The sequence below is a fragment of the Mustelus asterias genome, chromosome 1, assembly GCF_964213995.1.
Source record: "Mustelus asterias chromosome 1, sMusAst1.hap1.1, whole genome shotgun sequence".
In the NCBI taxonomy this organism is placed as follows: domain Eukaryota; kingdom Metazoa; phylum Chordata; class Chondrichthyes; order Carcharhiniformes; family Triakidae; genus Mustelus; species Mustelus asterias.
In genome coordinates, this window is record NC_135801.1 from 61,602,700 (window position 1) to 61,614,448 (window position 11,749).

Here is an 11,749-nt window from a genome sequence, read left to right on the forward strand (position 1 = left end):
GGTGGATTGGGCTATGCTAAATTCTCCTTCAGTCTACCCAAACAGACACCAAAGTGTGACAACTTTGATTTTCACAGTAACTTCATTGCAGTGTTAATGCAAACCTACTTATGACATGAATAAAACTTTTAAGAAGTGCTGTAGTTACTGCAAATCCAGCTCGATTGTCCCCACCAGGACCTAATGTATTATAATGATGGGAATTCCATTAACATACACTTCTCAGGCCTTGCCGCTGCATCATCCCACACACAGGGAACACAGCTTTTCAAAAATGGAGAGTTCATGAACAGAACCCACCAGAGGCACACAGATTAAGTGCAGCCTCCCCTCTGAGGATTATGCCCAGTATTTTGCCATGGAGTACTGCAACAATGCAGTGTCCATGGGCGGGGGGGGGGGGGGAGAATCCTCTTTATTAATTTTTTAATTAGATTAGGACACCCTTTAACAATGCCACACTGATGTCAGGAACCAAGGTTACTGGGCAGGACAGGCTTTGTCGACCGACCTCTTCATTTTCTTTTCTGAAGTGTAAAGTGTAGCCTGGTGGCACAGTGGCACTGCTGCCTCATAGCACCAGACATCTCAGAGTTTGCACTTTTTAAAGTTTATTTATTGTCACAATTAGGCTTACATTAACACTGTGATGAAGTTACTGTGAAAATCCCCTAGTTGCCACACTCTGGCGCCTGTTCGGGTACACTGAGGGAGAATTTAGCATGGCCAGTGCACCTAACCTGCACATCTTTCAGACTGTGGGAGGAAATCGGAGCACCTGGAGGAAACCCACACACAGGGAGAACATGCAAACTCCACACAGTGACCCAAGCCGGGAATCGAACCAGGGTCCCTGGTGCTGTGAGGCAGCAGTGTTAACCATTGTGCCACCGTTCTCCCTGTGTCTGCATGGGTTTCCTCCGGGTGCTCCAGTTTCCTCCCACAGTCCATAGATATGCAGGGTAGATGGATTAGCTATGCTAAATTGCCCCTAGGTGTCCCAAGATGTGTAGGTAAGGTTGACTAGTGGTTAGTTGGGCAGGAGTGTGGGTCTGGCTAAGATTCTGAGTCAGTGCAGATTCAATGGGCCAAATGGCCTCCTTCTGCACTGTACCGATTCTATCATTCTGTTTTAAAATGTGCTGCAAAAACCTGGCCAGACAGCTTTTCCTCCCAGAGACAACACCTGACAAAAAAAGGAAAATTTCACCCAGAGTATACTAAATGCTTAAGTGCATTCTAAATTCTCAGATGTTTATGCAATATTTAAAATAATGTACACGTGATTTGCTTTCCATCAGTGTATACATTTTAACAATTTTTAAATTATTTTCTTCAATTTCCCTACCATTATTGTTTCAGAAGGTTTTCCCTACCATAAATATATGAAAGCCCTCAGCCTTGCCCTTCTTACGGATGGGTTGTTTGAGTAAAATTAGTAAGTCATGAAAAGGTTAATCTCATGCCCAGGAAGATCAGAGTTAACCTGGAAACTGAAGAACATCTGAGTAACACAAAATAACACTGCAATCATTCTTCTGGAAGTAAAGTATTTTAGAACTTGATAACCTGAACACCATGTATGACTTCATTCAACAATTTAAAAATAAATTATGGTACACAGTTGTCTAAGCAGTAATAGCTTATTATTTCTGGGGCTTCGATGTGATCAGCCACCCAAAAAGTCAGAAGACATTCCTAGCTTGGAAATTAAATAATCTTGCATACATATTAACAAACTGCCCACTGTACACTCTATATTACAGAATATCCTGGCGGTAAGCTACTGCCAGCTCAAGAAGTCTATTTATCAATGGTGTTGCAACATAAGTTGCCGCATAAATAGCACTGATTTCATAATCAGGATTTGTAACATAAAGATGCTTATACAAAGAATATTACAAGCACAAGAGTTCTGGATACTACTATGGATAAGCACTGTCATTGCACCAAGAATACCTATGGATAAATGGGCCCCATCTACTCTTGTGGATTCATGATTTAACAAAGCACACATACAACAATTTGATTCATCAGGCAATTTAATTGTTCATATTTTGTGAAACAATCATACAAAAACAATCTGATGCACATCATATTATTGTAGCTAGCTAGATGAGGCAAGCATTGTGGTTTTCGGGTATTTTTTATTCAAATGAGGAATAAACTGGCAACATATACATTTCAAACAAGAGCCAAAGCATGTAATTCATTTAGTTTGTACACAAATGGCCCAGTGGTTTTAATACATTCTAGAAACTTTATACAAATTTAATGGCATATTAAAACTTGATAACAAAAGTATTTATCAAACTTGTGCATGTTGTATGTTTAAGAATCTGCATGCTATTTCACGGAGTTAGGCTAGAAGAAATAACAATCTATTTAACCAGTAAAGCACATTCTATTTTTTTCAGTTAGATACCATTACTCCCCACACATACGTGCACACATAGTAACATTCAAACATTTCTTAGCTCAAATATTTTGTTTTGTACATCTTTCTGCATCACTTCTGGCAGAAAAAACAAGCAAATTACTTGTTTGCAAGCTACTGCCATTCTTTAACAGTCGATGGGTGATATGCAAGAGCTATCACCTTCCAAGTTGGTGATGCACTTCTAAAAGGGCAATTTCTTTAATCTACTCTTTCATTTAAAATCAATATAAAGGGAGCAGTTTTGGGAGCATCTAACTCACTGAAACAAAGTGCTGATCAGGTGTTGCTCCAGGAAAGGTGGGGCAAAATAGTATAGCCACTGGCTCAGAAGGATACCTGTAAAATACTGGAATCAGGTTACCTTTCTGCGGGTTTTCGACTGATATCACAGGAGGAAACTGGAGAACAAATGAGAAGGTACATGCTTATTTGGAATCTGTTTTATATCGGCCGAGGGAGGGGGCAATTTTCCTTGGTCATATATCATTCACTGGCAACAAGTCACCTAAAACAATTTACACTCATTCTAATTTCAGGCAGTTCTAAAGTTGTCTTTGAAGGTCATTTTTATGTTTGTTCATGATATTTCAAATAGACTTTATTGAATTCTTTAATTACATTGACTTATTCACAGGACACAATTGAAATTTTCATTATATTGTACAAAAGCAATCTTTTTTTTCAAACTGCATTATAGATCATGGATAAATAATGCTCAAGAGTTTATTTTAAAAAATAACAGTGAAATTCATTGAACTAAAGCTTTCCATTTCAGTTACTTGTGACAATTGCAGGCCATTGAAAGAGAAGTTCTATATTTACAGGAAGCATCAAGCTGAGCTCTGCAATGAGAAAAATTAAAAGTAATTCATTAAGAAAATAATTATGACTTACAATGCACCTCTATATATTTAAAATACTGACTTACAAGTTCACTGACACAACTAGACAATGCGAGCAACTATATTACAATTAAGCTGATTGTCAATTTCTTTCTAAAGTGAGGCAGTATTAAAGAGTTGATTAGATGATTACCCTGCAGACTAATTGTGGAAAAAGCTGCTTTTAGTGAACTCTAATCAGAATCACAGCTAGTGGATCCTTAAGAGCTGTGCCATGGACTGCCAAATATCTGATTTTCATGATCAATTCTTCACACATCCAGTTTCAATGCTTGATGAAAAAGTAGTGATTAAAAGACAGAAGAAATCCTGAAATGTACAGAGAAAGAGACATGTGGCCTATTTGTGTGCATCTCTCAGCAACGGATCATGTAAAACCAATGAGAAAAGCTGGTCTGCCCGCCTGCTCTTCACACTAGGTTACAATAGCTGACCGAGAAGCCTGACATAACTAGGGGAAAGATGAAGAGGAAAACTGAGGCAAATACACCTTTTCATCTCAATTAATTGAAAAATAAGCTGAAAACAGGCATATGACTATGAAATGTGTATTTAACCTGTGTATTTTGTTTGACTGCCAAGTCAATGGCAGCAGCTATGTACTTTTGCTCTGCTCATTTCATGAAACCAAAAAGGTTTAGTCCCAGATTTTCTGTCACGAGTTAAATACTTGCATTCCTTTAAGCTACTCACATGAACAAACTTCTAAAACTCAAAGAGCAACAAAGTCACCAAAGTTGGAACAACATATGGATGCTCAATTTACTTTTGATCAGGGTCAGAAATTTGACTAAGTTTTAAGCAAAATACTCAAAAAAAAAATCAATGGAACAATTAAGAAAACTTAATTTGCTACTGGTGTTAGTTGGCAATTTTCTTTTGAATTGCAAAATCCCTTTTCTTTTTAAATTCATTTGTTTTCTGCTCCTCCTGTCTTGGCATTCACCCTCGATAGGGTATACATGGGTGCTCTGAAGTAGCCATTCACCTTGTGGCTCTGGTCTATAAGCATAATTCAAGCTATCAAATTTTGGTGGGTGTCACAACTGAGTCCACTCTTTCCTTCACCCAATATCCACATACTCACTTTCCAGCAGTGATTACCGGAAAGCAATTGGGATAAATAAGCCTGGACGAATTCACACTACTCCCACAAGCTAGACTAGTACAGAGAACTGTAGCACCCCAACTAAGTTCAATTAACAACGACTTATTGATATTGTTTATCACCACCAATTGCAGTGTTTGAAGTTTTAAAGTTTATTTATTAGTGTCACAAGTGGGCTTACATTAACACTGCAATGACTTACTATGAAAATCCTCTAGTCGCCACACTCTGGCACCTGTTCGGGTACACTGAAGGAGAATTTAGCATGGCCAATGCACCAAACCAGCGCGTCTTTTGAATTGTGGGAGAAAACCAGAGCACCCAGAGGAAACCCACGCAGACATGGAGAGAACGTGCAGACTCTGCACAGACAGTGACCCAAGCCAGGAATTGAACCCAGGTCCCTGGCGCTGTGATGCGACAATGCTAACCACTGTGCCACTTCCCAGAACACGAGAAAAAATATATATTTAGTTAAAACAGTTGGAACTATAATTAGAAACGTACCTGCAGAACATCATCCCAGTAATGATACAAACATTACGACACCCATAAATTGAGTGAAAAGGATAAAAGGAGTAAAGAAAGACCACACCGGCCACAGTGCAATGTTAAAGCTGTAAAAAGAAAGTTTCAAATCAGTAATTTGTTTACTAACTACATTAGAATTTCAAATGTGAAATCAGTCTAGTTTCAGTCCTTGAAATATCTGGGCAGTATACGTACAGTTGGTACACATTGACTGGAAGCGCTAATTGCAATGTTGCAAAAAGGAACGTAGTCAAGTTCAATGATATGTGTACATCTATATTATCCATGTATTTCTGGACTGGGGATAACCTCCATATACGTGTAAAAATCAGTCATCACTGAAACTCACAAAGAGTGAACTACAGAACCTGCTACATAATAAGGGGCTCAATTGGTGTCTGGTCACCGAGTGATATCTTTAGAATTTTCTGTTACCAATATAGCTCAATAGTTGATTTATGTAATTACTCTATGTACATGAACAGAAAACAGATTGGAATTATAATTGAGTGACAATACCATTGAACTCTTCCCATTTAGGTTCAAATAACATGATGGAAAAGCAGTGCAGCAAGTTTTTTTTTCATTCATTCATGGATGCAGGCGTTGCTGGCTAGGCTAGCATTTATTGCCCATCCCTAACTGCCTTTGAGAATACTCCATGCATCTCAAGTACATGAACGGAATTCCCAATTGTGATTTATTCCAAGGCCATTCAGCAATTATATTTATTGAATGAACTGAAAAATGATTTGATACAAATGTTTGAACTGTTTTCACTTTACACTTGACTATTGTCAATGGCTGAAACCTGCAACAAAGTATTGGTTTTAAGGAAACATATTCTTGGGCCCCAAGTTGCAAATCTTTTGGCCATTGCTAGTTAATAAATCAATAAATTAAAACAGCAGAAAAATATTGGTTTGTCTTATTTAAATTGCATAATTTGAATGAGATTCAAGTTTCTTTGCGCAAACAAATGAATGAACAAGATTGCTGTAGTACCGTGCTAGTGTCCTCTTAGACACTGGAAGAGCAGTTCTCAAAAAAATGAACAAGTAATTATGTTGCACCAGACATTCCACAATCAGTAAATTTGTATCCAAGCACATTCATGTTTGTGTAGCCAGGCACATGTGCACAGCAAGATCCCATCTTACAAATGGCTTATAGCCAATTAATTTTTTTTAGTGTCACTACTGGTGTGGGAGTTGTACTATACGGGTATGCCATCATGAGAAGGGAAGTGTCATCATGCGATCCAGCATCAGTTTCACGTTGGACTCTGAGCACCACAGTGTCCACAGCTCAGCTGCTGATGTATTCAAGCTTTCTGTCATGAATATACATTTTCATGTGCCTAGCTGAACTAAATAAAACCAGAATATGTTTACCCAATCCCTTAAAAATGATTGGTGCTTTTATATCTTTACAGAAACATGACGGGGTGGGGAATATTCAGCAGGATGATAGGATAACTTATTCTTCATCAAATACTGGCATACAGTTGTTTACTTCTAGTTGTAAAAGCCTTAGTTTAAAATATTGCATCTGAATGACATCAACAATGCAGCACTCCCTCAGTGATGCAGTGAAGTTTTCACCTAGATCACTTGCTAGTTTGTGGGGAAATGACCTCTCTGAGCTGACACTCTAAGACAAAGAATATTAAACAAACACTATAGATTAGGCTATCACATGCGGCCTTTAATCAGCAGTAATTCATCCAATTATCCCACAAATTAAAAACCTACCACACTGCTGCAGCAATGAAAGAAGCTGTAGCTGAAGGAACAAGGGTAGGATTATATTGCTCATATTCTCCGATTCCTCTGTACCATTCCAGGTAGAAGATGCAGTAGAAGGCAATCAGCAGGCTAATTATCAGCAGAGAGGTGCCTAAAAGGAACCATCGACTGATTTGAGAGAAAAAGAATTATTGACAAGAAACAGACACGAGTAGAATAAATGTACTTTCAGTATTGTTGAAAACATATTCAGGAAGAGACGGGGCAAGGTATGGCTAGTAAGATCAAATGATAAATATTTACATCACAAGTGGGACATGAACTTTAGAATTTTTAAACAAAAGAAACCTCCCAGTTTCTTCCCACCCCAGTTGCCTCATGACCAGAAGTAGTTTTCCAAAAATTACTGCCAGCTGGGAGTGTAAAAGATATGTTTAGTTTTTTCAGCAAGTAGGAGCAATGCCTAATATCCACCATGAAAACTCTTAAGCATCTGCATTACATATCATTCCTGTAAGGTGGTGATATTTTCATCTTTGAAATGTCATTCTACTGGTACTATTTAATAGCTAAAATATTAATGATGGTGCAAAAAAATCACAAACGCTTTCTCTAAAGATTAATTTAGCTGCCTTTTTTCAATAACTGAAATGCCCAAAATTTAAACTAAAAGAAATGACATTGCACAGTAACAATTACATTTTCCATAAAATTCACGTTTCATTCTTTCTGAGTTTTTACATGAAGTCCTCTGCCAATCTTAAAAGCCGGGGCTTCAATTGCACATTGTTACCCATAACAGAGTTTTCGATGTGCATTCTGTGCATGTGCAGTTTATAGAATTTCCAGGTTACATTTTTCACATTCAACAGAGTCGAATTGAGAGCTTAGGGACTTTTCAAAAAGAATTTCTAAACCATTAGAATTTTTATTTCACAAGTGATAAACTTATATAAAGGCATTGCATTGAAGCACAAATGCATTGGTGGTGGAGGCCTGATGGTTTGGAAGGGGCCCACAACAGTCCAGCTCTTCATTTTCACATACAAATTAGAGCTTGCTCAACTGGATATGAACAGATTTTGGTAACATTTAATGCCTTTCACCCTGCCTCCAGCATTAGACTTCAAAAAACACACTCCATATTGCTGGTGGGCAGAAAACAAAACTATCTCAATATCCTACATTTTGAAACTTCAAAATGCACCAATAAGAGATACAAAAAGTTTTTTAAAAATCAGATTATTTACCCTTCTATTCGGTAATCTGTTTTAATTGTGGAAAAAAATTCAACATAATATGTCACTGCGATTGAAGATAAAATCCAGAATACAGAGTGCGTATTAAGTCGAGGAAGTGGTTTTTCCTTCTTCTTCTCCTCATCTTCCAAATCTGTTTATAAACAAAGGATATTGTTAAAACTGTCCAATTTGGATAGATTAGGAATTACTTTCATATTGTACAGAAGATACATGAGCGCCTTAGGACAGCAAAGCCCGATGAAATAAACACGAAGAAGGAGCAGGAGTAGCCCCTCGAGCCTGCTTCACCATTTAATAAAATCATGGCTGATCTGCTAGCTACCTCAAATTTGCATCCTTCCTAGTCCAAATAACGTATCATCCCTTGCTCACCAAAAATCTATCCACCTCTGCGTTAAAAATATTCAAAGACCGCCTCAGGAAGAGAGTACTAAAGACTCAAGACCCTCAGAAATTTTTTTTACTTAATCTCTGTTTCACATGAGTGACTCATTTTTAAACAATGATCCTGTCTAACACAGCTTCCATGTGCCTGGAGACAGTCCTTTTGACTGCCTAATGGAACGAGTACAAATGGTATAAAAAATGAAATCATGAAATACAAACATAGCCATTATTATTTGCTCTCCACCCGCATTCAAAAAAATGTTACGTGATATAAAATGTAAACACCAATCTTTCCTTCACATGGTACGGAAATCTTACCACAATTACTGCAGTCACCCATAATGACACAAACCCTACCTCACGAGATCTACCCATTTGTTAGTTGAGTGAATCAATCAAACATGCTTACTCTACAATAGAGGAAATAAAAACTTCACTCCCACCAAATCCAGCCATCACTCCAGAAACATCCTGGAAAGCAAATGCAACCCCTGTTTAATTTCACTCCACCACCAAAACTCCTTTTCCCTGTCTTCTCCAACTTCGTAAAGAACTTGCAGCCACTAAGCTGCAGGCTGTCCTTCCAGCTGGTTCTCTCCTTTCCCACCTAGCTGCAAACTCTCTCAAGCTCTCCCCTGCTTTTGTCTGGAACCTGTGTCTTCTCTAGTTTCTTTACTATCTCAATGGAATTTACGTCACTTGGTTTGGTTCTTAACAATCCAAATCATAGCCAGATCATTGCCAGAAATATTTTCTCCTCCAACTCTCAATCTGACACTTCTGGAACCTTTCAAGGATCTTTCTTTGATCTACAATCCTTCCATACCCACATTTGGCCACTAGATCATGTCATCCAGAGACACAGGAGCAGCTTCCAGATGTATGCTGATGACACACAACTACCGCTTCAGCTTTGCCATCCATTCCAACTAGGGTTGCCAACTGTGAGTAAATGTATTCCTGGAGGTTTCATCCTATGACTTGCACCATGTCCCAGTCATTAGTTAACCAAGGCATCTATCTGTGTGATGCACTGCCTTCCGATGACAATTGGAAAGCAAGATGACCCAGTACCCAAAAATAAAAGCAAAATACTGCGGGTGCTGGAATCTGAAACAAAAACAGGAAATGCTGGAAAATCTCAGCAGGTCTGACAACATCTGTGAAGAGAGAATAGAACCAACGTACTCGAAACATGGGGAGGGAGGGTGAGGGAGGGGCGCTGATGGAGGTTGAGGGGGGCGTTGATGGAGGGTGAGGGGGCGTTGATGGAGGGTGAGGGGGGCGTTGATAGAGGGTGAGGGGGGCGTTGATAGAGGGTGAGGGGGGCGTTGATGGAGGGTGAGGGGGCGTTGATAGAGGGTGAGGGGGGGCGCTGATGGAGGGTGAACTCCGCCCGCTCTATTTGCTGTCACCTTCTCCCGGGCCAGGCCGCACTGAGTTCCCGCTTCCCCGGGCCGGGGACTCCGCTCGGAACTGATTCCGGAAGCGAAGCAGCGACTCTGGGTCCGCCGCCATCTTGCTGCAGGACAGGGCCGTCATCACGCAAACACGCGCTGACATCACGGGAGGCGGAGCCAAGGGCAGCGTCACAAGCCGCTCCGCCCACCGGGGGAAGCGGCTGCTGCGCAGGCGTCCAACAGATAACTGTGGACCAGCAATCATCCCCTACAACCTTCCCTGTATCTGTAATAGTTCCAGCCCCTACATCCCTCCAACCATCCATATAGGTTTCCATATCAATGTATTCCAGCCCCAGAACCCTCCCTATCTCTGCAATCTCCTCCAGCCCCTACAACCCTCCCTATCTCTGCAACCTCCTCCAGCCCCTACAACCCTCCCTATCTCTGCAACCTCCTCCAGCCCCTACAACCCTCCCTATCTCTGCAGCCTCCTCCAGCCCTTACAACCCTCCCTATCTCTGCAGCCTCCTCCAGCCCCTACAACGCTCCCTATCTCTGCAGCCTCCTCCAGCCCCTACAACGCTCCCTATCTCTGCAGCCTCCTCCAGCCCTTACAACTCTCCCTATTTCTGTAACCATGATGTGGAGATGCCGGCGTTGGACTGGGGTGGGCACAGTAAGAAATCTCACAACACCAGGTTAAAGTCCAAAAGGCTTATTTGATATCACAAACTTTCAGAGGGCTGCTCCTTCATCAGGTGAGTGGGGAGTTGGGTTCACAAACAGGGCACATATAGATACAGACTCAATTGCAATATTATGGTTGGAATGTGAGTCTTAACAGGTAATCAAGTCTTTACAGGTGCAGACAATGCGAGCGGAGAGAGGGATAATGACAGATTAAAGAGGTGAATTGTCTCAAGCCAGGATAGTTAGTAGGATTTTGCAAGCCCTGGCCAAATGGTGGGGGTTACACGTAGTGTGACATGAACCCAAGATCCCATTTGAGGCCGTTCTCATGTGTGCGGAACTTGGCTATCAGTTTCTGCTCGACGATTCTGCGTTGTCTTGTGTCTTGAAGGTCGCCTTGGAGAAGGCTTACCTGAAGCTCGGAGGCTGAATGCCCTTGACTGCTGAGGTGATCCCCGACAGGAAGGGAACACTCCTGCCTGCTGATTGTCGAGCGGTGTCCATTCATCCGTTGTCGTAGTGTCGGCATGGTCTTACCGATGTACCATGCCTCGGGACATCCTTTCCTGCAGCGTATCAGGTACACAATGTTGGCTGAGTCACATGAGTATGTACCGTGTACCTGGTGGACGGTGTTCTCATGTGTGATGATGGCATCTGTGTTGATGATCCAGCATGTCTTGCAGAGGTTGCTGTAGCAGGGTTGTGTGGTGTCGTGGTCACTGTTCTCCTGAAGGTTGGGTAATTTGCTGCGAACAATGGTCTCTTTGAGGTTGCACGATTGAAGGCAAGTAGTGGGGGTGTGGGGATGGCCTTGGCGAGATGTTTGTCTTCATAGAAACATAGAAACCCTACAGTGCAGAAGGAGGCCATTCGGCCCATCGAGTCTGCACCGACCACAATCCCACCCAGGCCCTACCCCCACATATTTACCCGCCAATCCCTCTAACCTACGCATCTCAGAATTCTAAGGGGCAATTTTTAACCTGGCCAATCAACCTAACCCGCACATCTTTGGACTGTGGGAGGAAACCGGAGCACCCGGAGGAAACCCACGCAGACACGAGGAGAATGTGCAAACTCCACACAGACAGTGACCCGAGCCGGGAATCGAACCTGGGACCCTGGAGCTGTGAAGCAGCAGTGCTAACCACTGTGCTACCGTGCCGCCATCAATGACATATTTCTGAAACCTCTGCTGTCCTCCTCTCTAGTTAGTGTAAACTCAATAACCTTAAATTGTATCTCATCCACCCCCTGTAACTTATCAACTTTAAG

General features: G+C 41.2%; 1 protein-coding gene across 1 annotated transcript; it reads right to left on the bottom strand.

Moving 5' to 3' along the window:
- Positions 1–1,538: 1,538 nt before the first annotated feature.
- Positions 1,539–9,988, bottom strand: tmem128 (transmembrane protein 128). The gene is made up of 5 exons (XM_078213131.1): positions 9,794–9,988; positions 7,980–8,121; positions 6,736–6,897; positions 4,958–5,067; positions 1,539–3,282 (listed from the first exon to the last, which is right to left on the bottom strand). Exons 1-4 carry the CDS (start codon positions 9,939–9,941, stop codon positions 4,968–4,970), a joined length of 552 nt encoding a protein of 183 aa, XP_078069257.1. The 5' UTR covers positions 9,942–9,988; the 3' UTR covers positions 1,539–3,282; positions 4,958–4,967.
- Positions 9,989–11,749: the final 1,761 nt, after the last annotated feature.